The 19,416-nt window shown below is 49.4% G+C and overlaps 2 protein-coding genes across 4 annotated transcripts in view; one reads left to right on the top strand and one right to left on the bottom strand.

The window, feature by feature from the left end:
• CSTPP1 (centriolar satellite-associated tubulin polyglutamylase complex regulator 1) overlaps window positions 1-6,625 on the top strand; it is a 73,658-nt gene extending 67,033 nt beyond the window's left edge. Inside the window, exons 7-9 of the mRNA XM_075712951.1 lie at window positions 844-953; window positions 5,857-5,920; window positions 6,445-6,625. Of these exons, the coding sequence (XP_075569066.1) occupies window positions 844-953; window positions 5,857-5,920; window positions 6,445-6,625 (355 nt within the window). The remainder of the gene's footprint in view (window positions 1-843; window positions 954-5,856; window positions 5,921-6,444) is intronic.
• Window positions 6,626-9,307: 2,682 nt separating this feature from the next.
• On the bottom strand, window positions 9,308-18,675 carry ARFGAP2 (ARF GTPase activating protein 2). 3 transcript variants are annotated; one of them, XM_075711921.1, is made up of 17 exons: window positions 18,589-18,660; window positions 18,198-18,316; window positions 17,166-17,238; window positions 16,478-16,609; window positions 16,296-16,376; window positions 15,360-15,462; window positions 14,650-14,706; window positions 14,032-14,076; window positions 12,857-12,909; window positions 12,281-12,417; window positions 11,608-11,739; window positions 11,011-11,139; window positions 10,802-10,930; window positions 10,298-10,424; window positions 10,086-10,176; window positions 9,847-9,965; window positions 9,308-9,415 (listed from the first exon to the last, which is right to left on the bottom strand). In XM_075711921.1, exons 1-17 carry the CDS (start codon window positions 18,658-18,660, stop codon window positions 9,395-9,397), a joined length of 1,620 nt encoding a protein of 539 aa, XP_075568036.1. In that variant the 3' UTR covers window positions 9,308-9,394. The 3 variants fall into 3 exon arrangements, with proteins under 3 accessions (XP_075568036.1, XP_075568038.1, XP_075568037.1); XM_075711923.1 differs by lacking the exon at window positions 14,032-14,076 and having other exon boundaries at window positions 18,589-18,675; XM_075711922.1 differs by lacking the exons at window positions 18,198-18,316; window positions 18,589-18,660 and adding an exon at window positions 17,889-18,013.
• Between the last annotated feature and the right edge of the window lie 741 nt (window positions 18,676-19,416).

Here is a 19,416-nt window from a genome sequence, read left to right as displayed (position 1 = left end):
CTGTTTTGTTCTTTTAAATAACAAAAGCTCTACATTCCCTGTATGTCCTGAGAGCTTCAGATGGGAAGAATACTGTAAGCCCATCTGATAGGTCAGGCTCTGCACAGCACTGCGAGGGGAGCCGTTCGCAGCCTTTCATCCAGTAGCTCAGCACTCAGCCAGGCTTTGGTAACCACCTTTGCCTGAGAGATCACCAGCCCACATCCATATACCTATCCCAGGGGTGCCACTACACCACGGACTGTTCAACACTTCCTCTTTATGAGGCAGTTTTATTTTGCACAAAACCCTTTAAGGAGTATTAGGCAAGAGCAAGAAACACTATGAAGATATTGCTTAGAAGTCAGGGACAGGGGTTAATGTGAGTGTAGAAGAAGGGGACATGTCAATTTAGTCCCCACCTAAATATTGTTTTCTGACATATTTAGGTTATCATTGGAGAGGTTTTCCTGCTCCTTGGATGACTATCACTGATAAAAGGGTGATAACAACATAACAACCCTTGTGAAAGTTTATTTCCCAGTTGATTTTTGAAAGAATATGCTGAGTTGGGACATGTATGCCTCTGAGTGAATCTGGGCTTTTCTCCCTGTCCTTGGAACGGAGACAGCTAAGACTGCTCTTAGGGAAGTATCCCAGCTCAAACATCTTGCTTAGCAAATGAGGAGCAGATGCAATGCTAAATAAGCAAGTGGTAGCTATTTGTTTTAAACTGAGTCAGGGCAACTTGACAGTGTTAGAACAGGTAAAAGGGTTTATTTCTCCATTTTGGGCTGGGTCTTGGGAAAAAAAAAAGATGATAATTTAAAAGACAAGATGACCCCTTTGTCTCTGTTTTCCTAGCTGTCCACCTTCTGCTCTTGTGAAGGAAATGTTGAGTAGTGCACAGAGACTGACCTTCTATGGATTCCTTATGGCACTTGCAAAGGATCAGGGGATCAATAGAGCCCTAGGTAAGACTCCTGTGAGTGGCACAGCTCTACATTTTCAGTCATTCTGCATTTCTGTGGAATTTCCTCTGTAATTATGCCCCAGATTTTACACTGTCAGGAAGAGAGTGAGGGGAAGTTTTTCATCTTTTTGTTGATGGATTAAGCTTAAAAAACATAACACTGCACCTTACTGTCTGCTTGAAGCTGTGGAGCTTCTTCAAGGATAAAATCAGATATGAAATGCTGCCCTAAGATAGCAATGTTTTACCTTTTCAATAGCTGATAATTTTAGCAGAACTGTCATTTTAATATGTTTGGCTATAAAGGTTGGGCAGAGGTGGTCAGGAGACAAGTAAGGTGGCTGACTGCTGTCAGCAGTACAGAATTAAGTCCCATCCTATGTTTTAGCCCTTCATTCTCCCACAGATTTTAAGTGACTGCTCTCGTGTACAAGAAAAGGAGGCACACCTAGTGGGAAAACCTCTGCTGCCTCGTTGGCTCAAAGACTCAAAGCGCAGTCTTTCCCAGCTCTTCCCCATCTTCCCTCAAGGCAGTGTGATCTCGCTAGTATATTAATCTATGGTCTGCTGAAAATCTGGTGGTATCATAAAACACAAACTGCTACAAAATTCTGTACCAGACTGCTGTGGGAACCAGAGGGATTACCCAGCAGCATCTCACTGCTCGTTTCCATGTTGTGCTGGTCAATATTGTTGCAGAGCAAGGAAGAGAAGTGTTGCATTGGCGAAGGACAGTATGTAATCCATACACAATTCAGAGTCACAATTCTGTAATACCCCCATATGCCTTGCTTGTGCTCTTCCTCCTCTTGCAAAGGGGAACAGAAATGGCTTCTTGTGTTTGACAAGGCTGTATTCAGGAGGTATGTTTAAATGTGTGGAGGCCCAAACACTCACCTTCACTCATCTCCACTCAGCAAATCATCTGGCCACTAAGGGTAGGCTTTCTCTGTCTTTGGGTAAATATCCTCTCCATTTCTAGGCTTGAGTATCTGCCAGTCCCTATATTACAAAGACAAAGCTCAGTGAAAAGGTCTACCTTGCCTGAGGGCTTGTTCTTTTGCACAGGTGTGTGTCATAGTAGAGCAAAAGTGTCCCCTCCCTGGCTGAGCCCCTTCTTACAGCAAACCATTTAAGCTGCTAATGCTCCTCTGCGGCAGGGCTGCTTACCCAGCAACATGGAGATTATGTATCAAAGGTGCATGAATACAGCCCTGCAATCCCTTCTGCAAACAGGCTTAGGAAGCAGTGTATTCACTGGGGAAGGTGATGCCTGGATTGCACCAAGCAAAATCTTTTTTTCCTTTGCCCTACGAAATTCACTTCTAGTCGAATGCAAAGAAAACAGATGAGCAGAATAAAAAATTCCTGCCTACAGCTTCCATTGTGCCATCTACAAAGTGTGTGGGTTTTCATTTCCATTAATGTGGGCCCATCCCCCTGGCCCTCTGCCAGCCTCCTGCTGAGGCCTCTCACAGAGGAGGGGCAGCAGCCACAAGTCTGCCAGGTGCTAGCATCTTGGCAAGGAAAGGAGGATTCTTTTCCTGGTGTCTTTTAATCTCTCCTGAAGGGTGATTTCAATAGCCTTTGGTCTGTAGGGGATCACAAGCTCCCCAAAGCCCTTCAGCAAGGGCAGTTTTGGGTGAAGGAGCTTTCAGTCAGGATGCCTGCCTTCTCTCTGGTCTCACAAAGCCAGTACCCCCACCTTGAGGAACCGGGGTAGAGATTAGAGAGGCTCGTTCAGGCTGAGGCAGCGCTGATGAGTTTGTCAGGCAGAGTGGAATCCACAGCCTAACTCCAGTGTCAATCTTGATTCATGAATCCCTTAAGTGTTATTTATTGACTCTCCCAAGTAATTCCTGTGCCCTAGAGACCTCACTGTGCATTCTCCAAATGCAGAAACAAGTTAAGCTTTAGCTGCTTATTCTTTTAATTGAGCCCATGAAAGGGAGCAGGCTGGGGCACTTCACTGGACCTCCTTGACAGTCTGTGTTACGGCACCAGGCTTTCCTGTTCATTTGCAGGAGGGGAAGACCAGAACTGGAAGAAGTGCGGGAGTTGGTTCTGGTCTAATCTGGCTCTGATTTTTAGGCACTCATTGGTATGTTTTTGATGACTGCTGCCAGCTTGCCTGTGTGAGGCAGGTGGCTCTCCAGCCCCTCCTTCAAGACCAAGGTGCCAGAGCCAGAAACCAGATTTGTGTCTGTATTGGGTTTGCATGGCAAGATTTCAGTAGCGGGGGGCCTACAAGGGTGGCTTCTGTGAGAAGCTGCTAGAAGCTTCCCCTATGTCTGACAGAGCCAATGCCAGCCGGCTCCAAGACGGACCTGCTGCTGGCCAAGGCTGAGCCAATCAGCAACACTGGTAGTGCCTCTGTGATAACATATTTAAGGAGGGGAAAAAAAAAACCACCGGGACACAAACTGCAACTGGAGTGAGGAGTGAGAATATGTGAGAGGAATGACTCTGCAGACACCATGGTCAGTGAAGAAGGAGGGGGAGGAGGTGCTGCAGGCACTGGAGCAGAGATTCCCCTGCAGCTGTGGTAAAGACCATGGTGAGGCAGGCTGTCCCCCTGCAGCCCGTGGGGGTTAACGGTGGAGCAGATACCCACTTGCAGCCCATGGAGGACCCCACACTGGAGCAGGTGGATGTGCCCAAAGGAAGCTGTGACGCTGTGGGAAGCCCACGCTGGAGCAGGCTCCTGGCAGGACCTGCGGACCCGTGGAGAGAGAGGAGCCCACACTGGAGCAGGTTTGCTGGCAGGACTTGTGACCCCATGGGGGACCCATGCTGGAGCAGTCTGTTCCTGAAGGACAGCACCCCGTGGAAGGGACCCACGCTGGAGCAGTTTGTGAAGAACAGTAGCCTGTGGGAAGGACCCATGTTGGAGAAGTTCGTGGAGGACTGTCTCCCATGTGTGGGACCCCACGCTGGAGCAGGGGAAGAGCGTGAGGAGTCCTCCCCTGAGAAGGAAGGAGCGGCAGAGACATGTGACGAACTGACCACAAGCCCCATTCCCTGTCCCCCGCGATGCTCAGGGGGAGGAGGTAGAGAAAATCAGGAGTGAAGTTGAGCCCAGGAAGAATCATAGAATCATTTAGGTTGGAAAAGACCTTTAAGATCATCCAGTCCAACCATTAACCTAACACTACCAAGTCCATCACTAAACCAATTAAGGGTAAAGTATTAATTTCATGTTTCCTGGCTTGGTGGCTGGATTATTTTTAATGAAAGTAAAAACTAGGAATCATTAAGGTTGGAAAGGATCTCTAATTTCATCCGTCCATCCATCAACCCAACACCACCATGCCCACTAAACCATGCCCCAAAGTGCCACATCTACCCATTTTTTGAACACTTCCAGGGATAGTGACTCCACCACCTCTCTGGGCAGCCTGTTCCAATGCTTGATAACCCTTTCAGTGAAGAAATTTTTCCTAATATCCAATCTAAACCTCCCCTGACACAGCTTGAGGCCATTTCCTCTCATCCTATCGCTAACTACTTGGGAGAAGAGACCAACACCCACTGGTTTTGAGGCAAAGAAGGGAGGGGTTGGGGGAAGGTGTTTTAAGATTTGGTTTTATTTCTCATTACCCTACACATATTCTCACCCCTCTCTCCTACTCAGTTTTGATTGGTAATAAATTAAAGTTGAGTCTGTTTTGCCCATGACGGTAATAGCTGAGTGATCTCCCTGTCCTTACCTTGATCCGTGAGCTTTTTCATTATATTTTCTCTCCCCTGTCCATTTGAGAAGGGGAGTGATAGAGCGGCTTCGGTGGGCACTTGACATCCAGCCAGGGTCAAACCACCACAGTCCCCACAGGGCACTACAAAGCCCTTTCCCAAAGATACTCAGTGTAGCAGCCAGGTCTCTTGAAAAACAAGAGCATTCCTCACTGGACTGTTGGTACAGATTACCAAGTGTATTTCTCCTGGTGTGCAGTGGCACTATCCAGGCTGTGGTAGGCAATTCCTGTCATCTCTGTGCTGGCTGATTACTCCCTCCCATGATCCCTGTACAAGGCGGAGTTTGTTACAGAATTGGGAAGGAGAGTTTTCCTAAGAGCCCCATCTTCCTTTCTGGGCTCTTCCTGAGGTGCCAGTGTCCTTTCAGAGAAGGACAAGGATGATCAACCACCTCTTCCAATCCTGAACTACACCATGTCCTTCATCCTGAATAGGATTTCAAATGTGAAAAGGAGCATGCTGACCTTACGCTAAGAGAATATACCTGATTACTGGCCCAGCCTTTCACGCTTTCACCCAGACAGCAAGCAACACTTACTCCTATAGACTTAGTGTGCACCAGAGTCAGGCCTGACTTTCCTGAATAGCAAGGAAAGCAATAGTCTTGTGTCTGTGGCGTGTTTTGATCCCGAAGCTCATGCACTGCAGGGAAGGCAGGTGGCACGAAAGTATATGTCTGCCTGGGTGGTATAGCACATGCTTCAGCTTGTAGCACAGACAACAACATATCTGTTGCTCTGATAGACTCTGGGACTGGTGACTATATAGGGCAATTAGCAGAGGCCTAAAGTTGACAGACTCATCTCTAACAGTCAGTACTCAGTAGTTTTGTATAGTGAATGGAAACTGCCAATCCTTAGGGCTCTTCAAGTTCTCTGAGAGGTGAGACTACTGAGAGTGCCTCCCGTTTAGTCTGAGCTCAGCTGCAGCCTGTGTGATTGTTATTCTTTATCTGTCCATGATCCTCAACATTCAGTGTCTGTTTCTCTAATAGGTATAAGGCAGAGTCTTCTCTGTCTTGCAGGACAGATTTTTTTGGATGCTGCTATGGCTTGAGTGCTTTTCTTTAAGCATGAATAACCTAACTTTGCTCTGATACTTTCCTTTGGGTTTGTTTTGTTGTTTTGTTTTGTTTTTTTTTTTTCCAGGGGCTTTGCCAGATAAAGGAGACTTGTTTCTGGACCCTGCCATGGATCAGGAACTTGAGAAATTGTAAGTGGAGTTGCCTAAAGTAGGAGGTGATGCAACAGCTTAAAGGTAGCATGCTAAGGAAGACTTTAGTAAAGTACTGTCCCTAGTCCTTTGCTCTGCTATAAAACAACAGAGGACCTAACTGAGCAGCCTGAGCAGAGAGGGCCTCTTTCTTTGGGGTGCCTTGGTGCAGCTAACAAAATCCTTAGAAAAGGCTTCAGAAACAGAGGGGAAAAGTGTGCCTCAAAGAGGGATCTAGAGGAAGCAGCAGTCTCTAGTGAACAAGGAACTTTTGTTTGGATGGTGAAAACTAGGAGTGTTGAGGACACAGGCTCAGCCAGAAGAGCTGTTTAAATAGGAAGAAAGATTCACACAGCTCATCTGGTAGGTACTAGTGCAAGGTGTTCTCCCTCTGTGCCATGAACATTTTTCCATCCTTGTGCTAGTTGTGAGTAAGGCCTCCTCCCAGCTTCATTCCAAAACTGCTATGGTAAAGGTTGGCGATGACAAGTTAGGCTGCCTAGCATTTGTCTTTTCTCTTTCAGGGTAGCTCAGGTTTCAGGGCTTGCCGTGTCCGGTCCCACCAGCTCCGGCGGGGACACAGCTAATTTGCCTGTCCGTAACTCACCCAGGATTAACTCTCCTTGGAAACCTCTACACCATCGGCGAAAAATGGATGCTGAGAGTGAAGGCTCCAATGAAGAGACAGACTCCTCTGAAAACTGAAGGTTGTGAGGGTGGGCACCATTCCCATCTTGGGTTTCTCCAGAACCCACTGGAGGAACAGCCCCTCCTCCCAGAGCATCTGCTCTGATGGTGGGTTCTGTCCACATGATCAGTGTGTGTGCGCTGTGCCAGTCCCCCTTGCCAGGTGCACCCGTCTCTTCCCGGAAGAACTCTGCCTTTTTCCTAGCTCTCAATTCGTGCAGGAATCGCTCCTCTGCAGACACTACTGTTTCCAGCTGCGGAGTTATGCTACCCTCTGCTGGCAGGCGAGACAAACCAGGTGATGCCAGCTTTGCCTCCCCTTGGGAAGGAGCCCCTGTGTTCTCTCACTGGGGCTCTCCCTCACCTTTCAGCAGGTGCTGGAGCAGTGGGAGCGCTAGTGCAGGCCGCTTGCCAGCATTGTTGTGTAACTGTTCAGACTTGGCCTAGACAATAGCGTGGTTAAATTGCCAGTGGCAGCTCTGCACTTGTGCTCCATTATAATTATTCCCAGTAAAGCTGCACCTGCATGTGATCAAAGGTAGAGAAATTCCTAAAGTTCCTAGAAAAGAAGGGCTTAGGTATTGCCATGCCACCTGTCTCTGCTTCCTCCTCCATGTGTCCAAGACTTGCCAAAGCAAATATAGCAAATAAGTGAGACTGCAGTGTAAGTACTGCATGGTGCTGCCTGGCTCCTCTGCTGTACTGAGTTCCCTTCTGTGAGGCCTCCCACTGCCTCCAACAGCGTATTAAGGTCATTGGGAAAAGCAAGCTTCAGAGGGTCTGGAGGGGAGAGAGAGAAGAAAAAGTCTTTAAATTCCTTGGCCACAGGTGGTGTGGCTTGCAAGCATACAGAGCATCTGCTGGGATTGGGTGGGCAGAAGCACTAGGGGAGACGGAAGCAGTTATCAAATGAGTCCTGGGTATGTTTTTTTGTAAATATTGGCATTGTTGTAGCATCACAGTGTAGCCCTTACAACTACAAAAAGAAAAGTAGCGTCACATTTAACGGTAACTAAGTCAGCAGTTTGGCCTCCACAGCCCTGAATGCTTTGTCTAGGCCAGCTCCCCTGCCTCAGCTTGCATAGACTATTTCCTGGGGCACTTCAGTTTCTCTTGATTCTTTGGGAGCCTCCTTGCTCCTCCTGTTCATAAAAAGCTGCAATGTACGCTACCAAGAGCTGGTAACCCAAAGCTTATAGCAGCCCTAAGCTGAGCGGATTCAACACATGCTGGAGCTATTTTGAGACTAATCCCATAACTACTGCTGAGTCTGTACCACAGCCCCACCTGTGGAGGTAGTGGGAGGGATTATTTATTTATTGTAAATTATTTTATTTATTAACGTGCTCGCTAACTGCGCTTTCTCTCCGAACCATCAGCGGGCGATTGTGACAGCCCGGCAATAAAGCACGCTGCCTAAGGCCACTGCTGCGTCCGGGGTCTTCTGGGCAGCCCCGGCCCCTCCTCAGGGCGCTGGAAGGCGAAGGCGACACGGGGCCGACACGGGGTCGCCCCCGGGCCGCGCCTGCGCGGGGGCAACCCCGGCCCCTCCCGCCCCCCGGGCAGCGCAGGCGCCACCGCCCGCCTCGCCCCGCCCCCCCCCCCCGCAAGGGCGCTCGCCCGGCCTTCCCGCCTCCCGCCGCCGCCCCGCCGAGCCCCGCCTCCGCCGCGGGTTCTGTTACGGTGCAACCCCGCCGGGGCACCGCGGACAAAGCCAGAGGAAGCCCCGAGCCTTAGCCCGCGCCTGCCCCAGCGCAGCGGCAGAGGAACCCAGTAACCCTTCCCCTCCTGCCCCCAGCCACCGCCGCCCCCAAGCTGGGCAGGAGAGGTGAAGCTTGTGCAAGCCGGTTCACAGCCCCGGAGAGAGGGCTGCTGACAAACTTCCGAAGAAACAGCCCCAGCCTCTCTTTTTCCTAACGCTGTGGAGCTAGCCCTTTTCCTCCCTTATTCTTACTACCCCATCCTCAATACCACAGCCCAAGGAAGAGAAAAACACGCTCTTGTTAAAACCAGAGTCGGGAGCAGAGAGCCAAGTTGAACAGGATGAAAATAACAGTCCTCACTCACTGCTGCACTTCAGATGTTCACCTCATAGTGAAGTCAGAGGTTCAGGACTTTGACCTCAGTCCAAAGCTGGGCAACAAAAGAACCAGGGATGCAGTAAATCTCTTTACAGTACTTCTTTACCTGGGCCTTTTTTGCTGATGATGTAGTCAGAAGCTAAAAAAATAATCTTTGCTTTGATTTCTCCTGCACCAATATATGCTGGTTTACAAGACAGTGAAAAAGATTACCCCATGGTAAAAGTCAGACCCCACAAATACAGAGGACTCCACAGCACCAGGGCTTGGGAGCACTGAGCAGAACAAAAAAACCAGTCACGTCCGTGGGAACCAGGTAACATAATGTTCAGAAAAGTAACATTCCCCTTTCCTCCGCTGCTTGGTGAGCTAAGGTATGGGCCAAGAAGGACGGGAGCACTGATGAGGGCAGCCCAGGAGTTCCCGTCGTATCTTTTACAGCAGTGAGGTTAACCCTGTAAGAAGGCCTGTCTCCACTGGCTAGTAGATAGCAGTGGGTATGAGGGCACATTGAATTTTAATAGAGTGGAATCCAGAGATATTTAGAAAGCATCCTGGGCACAGCCATGTCCTGACCCCCTCTGCTTACCTTCTCCCCTCCCCACCCAACCCAGACAAACTAAGACAATCCTGCAGAGTTTACTCCAGGCAAAGGTGGCATCAGTGCCTCTTGCTGGCTTCCCTGCAAGTTGCAGTCCCTGGGTCATCAATATGAGCCGTAACGATCCTGAGGAGGAAACACACAGAGACACCATGCTACAACACTTCATGCAAACTCCAGAGACAGATAACAAGGCCCTGAGGTGTTTGGGATTGGAATGCTGCACGAGGCTACCTAGGCAGGACACCATGCAAAGGCAGGAAGTAAAACGGGCTTAACTTTTTAAGTTCTGCCCTGAGATTTGTGGGAAAAGGCGTATCTGACATAACGAGGTGTCCTGTCCAGCAGGAGAGTAAGGTTGGCCAAGTAGAGTTCACTGGCTAACCTGGAATTGCTCAGCTATTGTAGCGTAGTCATCAGCTACAAAAGACAGGTCTCTACCTGGGACCTTCCACAGAATTTGAGAAGACAATGATAATTCCAGCGGAAGCCAGGATATGGTAAAAGGCCCTGAGCATGATGATGGCCTGTCTGAAGGTGCCATAGTGTAAACTCACCTGGAGGGAGTTCATCACCCCATTGGCTAGGACAGCCATCTTGCCAGCAACTGATTTCACTCCTTGCTTGAACTGTGCAATGTCAGCTGCAGGCAGGACATTTCCAATTGACACTCCACCTACGAGAACCAGCAGGAGTTAGCCCAGAGTCCCCCAGCTCCACAGAGCACCCTGAGCCTCCCTCCGATCTAGGTCCTCCAAAGCTGCCCGCTTCCTCAACCCACCGAGTGCTAACAAACCTGAGTGCACATTCTCAGCCTCTCCAAACAGGTCTGCAGAGCTGATGGCAGTGCTGCCTGAGAGCTGCTGCAGTCGGGATCTGGCTTCATACTGCAGCAGAAAACAAAACAGAACGGTTATAAAGGAAGGGAACAAAGCAGGACCTGAGCAAACAAGAGGAGATGAAGCCAGCCAGAGCTGTACCAGCTTAAGCACCGCAGAATGCATCTACCTCAGCGTCTGCCTCCCGCCCAAAGAACATATCTGAAGAGATGGCTTTAGCCCCTGCAAACTTCTGCCGAGCTTCATTGGATTCCACAACTGATGTCCTGTTCTCTGTCTCCCGCCTGCTGGTGGGTCTGAGGAAACAAGAGAGGAGACATCTCATCTTAAGCTCACTGACACAGTAAAGAAAGACTTCTCCCTCAGACCCTATCTGATTAGCTGATTAAAAGAAAGCAACAACTCCTCAAGTGCTAGCTACCATCATGGTTCTCCTCAGGACAGCCAGCACTTGATGACCATAAAGGCTGTATCAAACTTAGGGACACGACAGGCAAAGAAACGCCCAAGCCTCTTTCACTGAAGGCCCTTTTTTTTGCGCTTGTCCACGCAAGTTACCTTCTGCAGCACAAGGCTCCTGTCCTAACACAGCAGCATCTCTCCCCACAGCTCCTAGACCTATCCCTTTGTCCCACACACAGGGAAGGTACAGTAGTAGTGGCAGGCACTTTACCTCTCTGAAACTGGCCGAATACTGGAAATGGTCACCTCGGGTTCCTCCTCTTTGTCCATACCCCATGAAGAGTCTGTTTCCCATCGTGAACCAAATGCATCTTCAAATGAGAAGGGATTATATTTGTACCTAGGTACCAAAAATAGGTAATTTAGGCCAGACATTAAATTCAGGAATAAGCCAAAGACTACACTGAAGCTAAGTCTTACTTGGGGGGTCCAGATGTGAAGCCTCCAGCATCTTCAAACAAGTCCAACTGGGAGCGGGAAGATTTTGCAGCCAGTGGTGTCTCCTGCTCAATTACTTGCATCTCAGACATCACCGAGTGTGAAACAGAACTAGCACAACAAACAGGCAGTCAGGGCAGTCCAGCCCCTACAACCAGTCTGCCTCAAAACTGCATCTGCCCTTCACAAGGCAGGGCAGGTGCCACAAGTCTCGAGGGAGAGTTGTAAGATGCCAGCCCCCTTCACCACTTACCTAGCTTATCCTGACTACCTCAGAAGTCTTGAGCTACCTTCTTAAGGGAAGTAGTATTCTGCAGGGGGACATCTGCCAAGCAATGGGGCTCTAGGGCTAGACACTGACAGGCCATGCGCACCTCTGGAAAAGCTCAAATGAGAACTACAACCTCTGCCTGTTCCTTCTAGGGCCTGAAGCATTTTTAGACATAGTCCAGCATATGAGCACTTTAAATCAGCTCCTTATCTGCTACAAGAGCAGCAAGCTACTGCCTTCAGGAAACTTTTCCAGAGCAGGGTGCTTCCAAGGCACCTGTCTGTCCTATGCCATCCACAGCCAAGTACCTTCTGGACACCAAGCCCATGCCCAGCCTCTCTGCTTGTTCACGCTTCTTCCCTTCAAGGTTCTGAAGTTTCTTCTCTTCCTTCTTCCGATCGAGCTGCAGTTCCTGATAAGCTAGTCGCATTGAGGTGACTCTAAAGGAAAGAGCTATGGTAGGTACCAGCTCATTACGCTCCCTCCCAGCCCACAGTGTAGAGGGGCAAGGGGGAGAGTAGCCCTGACAACCCATCAAAACACCCATTTCCATACCAGCTCTGCCAAAAATCCTTGCATAGAAGCTACTGCTTGTCTTCCCACCTCACCTCTGCTGGGATGCAACTCTCTTTTCGACCAACCATGATTTCCTCACCATAAGCACTGCCCCCACCCCCAACCCGACAGAATGCCCCATCCAGTTCAGCCTTTGCCTTTTTCATTCCTGTCCAAAGGTCAACAGAAACACAAAATACTTCCGTATCTGCTCCTTAAACTCTTCCAGGGATGCTAATTTGAATAAAATATGGCAGTGTAACTTGTGCCATGCTGTTAAGGACCATATTGGCTTATAGCTACTGCTCATCCTATCGGTGCAGCATGTTCTGTACTCACATTAGGTGGTCCTAGGGTGAACAGCATTAACCTCACATTACTTCTGCCTTATGTATGCAAGGTGTTCAGCCCAAACAGGGCACTTACATGGACTCCTCAGCTTGTTTCCTGGACTCCACTGCCTGCTGCTCTCTCAGCTGCTCTGCTACCTGGGCTTGCCGTTCAATCTCACTGAAGCTCTGGCTGCTCACTTTCTGGGCTCCAAGACCTTTTTTTGCACCCAACTTGAAAAGCAAAACAAACAAACAAACAAATGAATGCGATTTCTTCACCCTAGATTGTTCATCATAGAAAAGCAGAATCCTACTCCTTGCTGATCAGGCCTTTGGTCTCCATGTGTAGTCACAACCTACAGACCCAACGGAGCTTGCAACTGAGTAAGAAAGAACACCCAAGAGTTAACCCACCAGTGGCCAGCGCTAAGAGATCAGCCACGTACACTTCAGACCACAAAAGTAATGATCCAAAACTTAATTGGTTTTGTCCATTAATATACAAGCTATCTTTCAAAATAAGCAGTGATACAATCAAAGCTCTCCCTTCCCCAAATGGATCTCTCAGTATTCAGCTTTGTTAAGGGCAGAAAGCAAGAGCCAGGGAAAGGACAGCAGTAATATGAGACATGCTCTACCTCCTCTCCATAAAACAAGAGCTCAGACATACCCCTTTCTTGGCAGCTCCTGGCTTCTTCTTTCCAATAAGGGAGGATTTAAGTTCTGCAAGAGGAGGGAAGCAGCAAATAAGCAGAAGTGAATTAATTTAAGAAGCCAAAATTAGTCAGCAACCCACATGAACATCCACCGCAGTCCAGCTGCTATAGAGTCCAGGGCACACCATGCAGCTTCACATCAGAAGCCTGGGTGACTTCACCCAGCCAAGAAAGATGCACTTAGAAGCTCCACAATTGCAGGCTGGTGGCCTAGAGAAGCATGTCCATTGCTGGAGAAACAGATTCTAAGTGATTTAAGACCTTTGAATAGCTCCTCCAAGTGTCATGCAGTTGATGACCCCACCCAGTAGGGATCAGGGTAGCTAGAGAAAGACTAGATTTATTCCATACATAAATCCAACAAAATGCAGCTTCAGATCCATATGAAGGTCACTACCTCACCAATTTAGGGACAAAGAAGCAAGAACCCTAAAGTCACGTTTACATGAACAGACCAACAACAAAATGGACCTAAAGTGCAGCAAGCTGTAAAAGCAACAGGTTCCCCAACACCTTGCACCAGGAACCTGTCACTCTGAGGGCATGAAGCATGCCACACTTGTAAAACCAGCCAAGGTCCAGCCAAGCAGCAGACGCCTGGGGAAAAGTGTAAGAACAAAGCAAACAGAGAGGGTCTGCCCAGAACATTTTCCCAGCTTCCAACATGTAGCTCCAAAATCTTTTATCACCCTTGTTGGGCTTTTCTTCCACAGAAGTGTCTCCTTACTTTCTACACCCACATGACTTTTGTCAACCCATACTTTAGATCATTCTTGACAGCCTTTCCTGTATCCTTTCTAGTCTTACTGTAAGTTTTTGAAATAGGGGCATTCAAAACATATTCATACTGTTCAAGACTGTTTTCAGCTCACTGTCCCTAGCATTTGATTTGGGGTTGTGTGGGGTTTTTTATTAGTCAGGAAACATTTAACAGAAATGACAATAAGATCCCTTTCCAGAAAAGTAATAGCTGGTTTAGATCCCAATATGGTACATGTAAGTTTTGGCTTTGGCTCATTCTCTCCCTCCAAGCACAGGAAGCTAAAGTTAGAGTTGAAGGCAGAATCATAGAAGGGGGCAAGCAGAGTTGTCACAAGCAGCCAGTGCAGGCCAGCTGTTAGCCAGTTACCTCTGGCAGGAGCAGGGCCTTGTGTTGATAGATACATGGACATGTCTGAGGAAGAGACATAAAACACGGGGAATGAATGGACACTTGAGGACACAGGTTTTCCACCCAGGATCAACCCACTGTGGGCTAGGAGCACACCCTCAATAAGGAATGAAGCTCCGGCTAGATGCTCATGCTCTGTGTGCAGCCAGGATGGTAATGGCAGGGGAGAATCAGATACAAATCCCGATTACTCTGGAAGCCAAAAATTTGTTTGCCTCCAGATGTTCAGGGTGGGGGGAACCCAAACCAAAAAACAAACACCACAGCCACGTGGCCTCAATCAGCCAAGTTCTAGATATGCAAACGCCAAGTTTCGTCCAAAGTTCAAAAAATGAAAACAAGCTTCTGGGAAGGCAACAGCTTTGACCTTGATCATCCAAAGGAGGAAGAAACCTCCAGGAAGCTGTGGCTTGGTTTTGGGGTTCAGGGAGATCCTCAGTACTGGCTCCGCAGTAAGATAAGCTCCTTTGGATGTTCTGAAAATTGGCTTATGAGTTCCAGCTCCACTGAGCTTACTACTGAACAGTAGGTAGAAGAGCAAGACCGATCTGAGAGATAGTGAAGAGTCTTACTTACCTAGAGGAGCTTTAGGAGATGTGCTCAACAAGTCAATAGATGGGCCTTGGCTGGAATCTGTGGCCACAAAACCAGAAGAGAACATTCAGCAGATTGATTCTCAACCCCTTTCTTTTCAGGGTGCTCACAGTTCCCCTGTATCTCTTCTGCCTCCTCTGCCCACCCCCAACAACAAGCTAAGTTACGGTTTGAAACATGCCATTTCCCAAGCACAACAACTTTATGTCTCCACAGAGCAAGTTATTCCCTCTGCAGTGTTCTTAAGACATTAAAAGAAAGCAAACACTCCACAGGGGAATACACAAAGCTGTTTCAAATTACAGCTGTGCCCCCAGATTCTTGGTTTCCTTGTCATTCACCCTAGAAACAGTTTTGTGTTCTGTATTTGTATGTCATTTCCAGACACACTAAATTCAGGGGGTAGAGAACAGTGTTTAGACAAATAATTATGTCTGGAAGCAGGGAAATGGGGCAGCTAATCCCCAAAACAGTTTTGGTGCATTTCAGGAAAAGTGGAGAACTGATCCCAAACAGAGCAGTGTTTTTAGAAGTCTCCACTAATGTAACTAAACTTCATAGAGTGCACAAAGCTTCCACTCCTTCAAGCCTGAACCAAAGGAAAAGCTCAGCCCTTCCAACTGTGGTACAGAAGTATATTCTCTTGGAAATGAAGACAGGTTCTTGAAAAAATTATTCAGCAGGGAACTCACTCGACACTTCACTGCCTTCTGATGACTTTGCTGCTTTTTCCACCTCCGGGGAAGACTGTGCTGGATTCTGGCTGTCATCTGCTACATCCCAGGTACTGGAAGACTGCAAGGAGATGCTCATTCCAGTGATTTGGAGAAGATGAATGAACTGAACAATCCTGAACTTACTTCAGGTTTAGTGACCTGTATTCAGTTTTAGGCCAAAGGAAATGTGTTCCAAACCCCAGACGATACCTTCATTGGAGATAAGATAACATATGGACAAGTCCACATTCCCTTAGCAGGGACAAAAATTAAAGAAAAAAACCCAGAAGCTAAGCTGAATGGAAGGCCAGGAGGAACGACAGCATCACTCAACAGTAGTATCAGATATGGCTACTGCAAGGACTTCCCAGGTTAAGGAAATGAGCTTAATCTGGGAGAAAGTACGAATGAGTTTCCCTGGAAAAAAAAAATAATCTCAGCTTCCACTATATTTATTGCCATACAGCCAATTCTCACATTACTGTATTCATTTGAGAAAGCCTACCTAGCATTGTGCAAACAGTTGCCCAAATCCACTTTACCAGGGTCTATGCACTGAAAAGCTGACTAAACCAGAAGTTCAAATAGCTAGTTCTTGCTTTAACTGTACAAAGACACTATGCATTAACACAGTACACAAAGCGTTTTCCAGGGAGTAGCTGCTAGCTCTGAGTATTCCTTGAAGATTAAGATGGTCTCAAAAACAAAGGATGTGGATATTATAGGCCCCACGAGGGATTGTTTAGATCTGTGACTATGTCCCAGGCTGATGACTGAATCTTAGTTCTTCCATGTTACTACTGACCAAGTATACAATTTAGAGACCTTCCAAACTAAGTGGGACTGCTCCTGGCTGAACAGCTAGGTCTTTGAGAGCTGTTAAGGCTGTCTGGTTTAGACAGTTCTTCTCACCTGTGTGTGCTCCATGAAGAAATCAGCATCACTCTTGTCAGGGGAGTGCCCAGGGGCTCCACTCAGTCCATCTATAAGCAGCTGAAGAGAGGAGAGGGAAAAAAGAAGGTATCCTACAAGGCTCACCATCCAGCCATGTGTGTGTAGTGCACATCTAACAGTACAGAGCTGCTCAGACTTACGTCAGTGCCATACTTGGCCATGGCAGCACTTGCCAGCTGCCGGATCTTCTCCCTGTACATCTGGGCAGCTCGACTGTTATACTTAGCATTGGCATCTGTGGTAGTACAGCCATGCTGGCGGAAGAAAGCAGTCTGAAAAGAAAAGAATATTCAGTCTCCTGACTGCTAGATCATACTTAAGCAAGCATTAGACATAAACTCAACAGAAAAAGGAAGCTTCCCAGAGACAGAGGATCATATGCTGGGCACACAACAAGAACCAACCATTCATTGATCAGCTTTCTCCAAGAAGTCTCACTCCAGGCCCCAGGGACCTAAGAAAACCATCCCTGTCCTCCACAGCAGGATGCTTCTGAGTCAGTGCCAAGCATCAGCTTTCAAACTGATCAGTGTTTCTAACTCCTTTCATTTAAGAGGACTACGCTTCTCATTTAAATGAGATATAAGGAAATGACAGATCTGCACATCAGAAAACAATGCATTCCAAGGTCACAGTCGACTTCCAAGCACACTTGACAAATGCCTCCCCTCATTACACATTTCAGATGAAGGTGGTACCCAGAAAAACAAAAACAAACCCACAGATGAGGTTGGTACCAAGAAAGCCACACAAAGGAAAGGGACAAGAAACAGAGGATGTGGATTAACAAGAGGGAAAGCAAGCAAAATGCCTACAGAGGCTCCTCACCGCGTTGGCATTGCTGCCCACTTGCATACACCTCAGCTGGAACCAGTTCCAGTTGGAATCCAACTCTGTGGACCTGTGTGAGAAGGAGTTATTTCTATTAATAACATGCAGGCATACCAAAATGCAAAAGCAAGCTCTGAGCTAGAATGATCAGATATCTCACTACTATCCCAGACTATAGGCGGCAAAGGGGGAAAGAACACATTGGTAACTTCTTTGCTACCGTAAGAAATTAATCTGAACTTTTAAAGTGAGGAAAAAACCCACAATTTCAGCTTCACACCAAATAACAGCGTCCAAAATTAGAGGACTTCTTGCTTGTACTGCTCGTTAAGAGTGCAGAGCCTGAGCTAGGAAAGCACAGCCAACAACTTTTGTTCTACATGTGATCTCACCACAACATGAGACTCATTCAGCCCGTCCCACAGATTAGGCCAGAACACATGACAAAGCAACCAAGAAAACAGCCAAGTAAAGCTAGATGACAGAGTATGTCTCATACCAGTTACTCAACTTATCTCTGAATAAGTAAATGTCACAGTTCTGTTACTTAAAATGCTAACTTTTACAAGTACTGAAAATAGGTACAGTAGGCTGAAAATCCAACAACATCTTCCCCACCAGGCTGATACAGAAAACATTAAATACTGTTCCTCTTTTTGCCTTGCTCAGCATTACAAGAAACACTTCCATATTGCTGCTTTACCGGCAAGATTCACACACCATACTCTCCTCTCAGCTTCTACAATTCAGAGTCCAGACAGCGTTTCTACAAGGTTAGCAAAAGTAACGTGCTGATATTCCACTGAGGTGCTTTGGAAACTCCATCTTGGAAGGGCCGAGTGACCCAAAACCTCCAGTGAGCAAGCGACGTAAAACCCAAAGTGATCGCTCCGTGATAATGCTTCTCCCCAGCGGAGTCCCTGCGCGTTCCCACACCGACGAGGCACGGCAGCCGCAGGCCTGCCCGGCCATGACCCGCGGGCCGCAGCTGCCCCCTCCCCGCCGCGCACGCTCCCGGGCCCCACGCACCTGATGAAGCTGAGGTGCACGCCCAGGGACCTGTGGACGCCGGAGCAGTCGATGCACAGGAAGACCCCGTAGGTGATGCTGGCCCAGCTCGGGTTCTTGGCGCCGCAGTCGAAGCACGACTAAAGCGAAGGCAGACGGACGGCCGGGCTGAGGCGGCGCCTCCGGCGGCTCTGCCGCTCCTCCGCCACCTGCCGCAACCCGGTAGCTCCGTCCCCCGCCGCTCTCCCCGGGCCCTCCTCACGCCCCAGGAGCCCCCTACCCGGCCGCCCGGCCACCCCGCCGCCGCAGCGCGGCCCGGAGCCCACCGGGGCCTGGCCCGAGCCCAGGCCGCGGCCGCAGGGAAGCAGCTCGGCTCGGAAGGGCGGGAGGCCTCCCGGCGTCGCCTCGCTACCTTGTTCGCCGGCGCTGCCCGGAGCCGCTTGAAGAGAGTCTGGATCTCCGTCTTGCTCGGCTCCGCCGCCATGATCTCTCCTTCCCAGACACCACTGCGGCGACGGGTGCCGGCCGGGCCCAATGGGCGCAGGGCTCGGGCCGCAGTACGGGTGCCGCCCGAGCCCACACCGGCCCGCGGGCGGGTCCCCGCGGGGGTCAGCCCCTACCTGCCCCGTCGCCATGGCAGCGGGGGCGCGGGGCCGCTCCGCCATTAACCGCGCCAACCGCCACAGCCGGCGGGGCGGGAGCCCTCACCAGCCCCGGGCTCAGGGGCGGCCCCGGCGCCCAGGGTGGGCGTTTCGGGTCAGGGCTCCTCCTCGGCACCCTGCGCTAGCCTCGCCGTCACCCCCTCCGCTGCTCCGGCCTGCCGGCCCCGCCGCTTCCCGGGTTTCACGGCGTCGTCCTCTGCAAACCGCGGAGTCTAAACGTGAACGGGGACGTCGGCTCTGGTGTTCACGGTGCTCCCTCGGCCCCGTCAGGACGCAGGCATGCGGCAGGAGGCAGCGGCGCCCTCGGGGCGGCTCTGCGGGCAGCGAGAGGCTTTGGAGGGTAGCGGGGGCGGGGGGGCAATGCCTGCCTTGGGTCAGCCGCTACCTGAGAAAAAGCTCAGATGAGTGCTTACAGGGGTCACCTGCTGCAGCAGCTGGAGCTGAGGACACCGGGCCTGGTACACTAGCACAAGCGGACAGACTTGGAAGTGGTTTGGTCAGCTGGGGACTTCTCACGAGCAGCAAGCAGCACTGCCTAATCCTGTGCGGTAATCAGGGTAGGGAAGTTGTTACTTCAG

Source organism: Pelecanus crispus, chromosome 6 (genome assembly GCF_030463565.1).
Source record: "Pelecanus crispus isolate bPelCri1 chromosome 6, bPelCri1.pri, whole genome shotgun sequence".
In the NCBI taxonomy this organism is placed as follows: Eukaryota; Metazoa; Chordata; class Aves; order Pelecaniformes; family Pelecanidae; genus Pelecanus; species Pelecanus crispus.
The sequence above is the reverse complement of the archived record's forward strand: the minus strand, read 5'-3'. Positions and strand labels throughout refer to the sequence as shown.

Bases quoted from the DNA above. Each gene is read 5' to 3' on its own strand.
- ARFGAP2 (XM_075711921.1), bottom strand. From the start codon at position 18,660: ATGGCGGCGGAGCCGAGCAAGACGGAGATCCAGACTCTCTTCAAGCGG. The intron at 14,077-14,649 runs GTAAGTAAGACT...TCTCTTCCTCAG, and splicing joins ATCTCCTAAAGCTCCTCTAG to ACATGTCCATGTATCTATCA. The intron at 12,418-12,856 runs GTATGTCTGAGC...TTGCTTTTCAAG, and splicing joins CAGGAGCTGCCAAGAAAGGG to TTGGGTGCAAAAAAAGGTCT.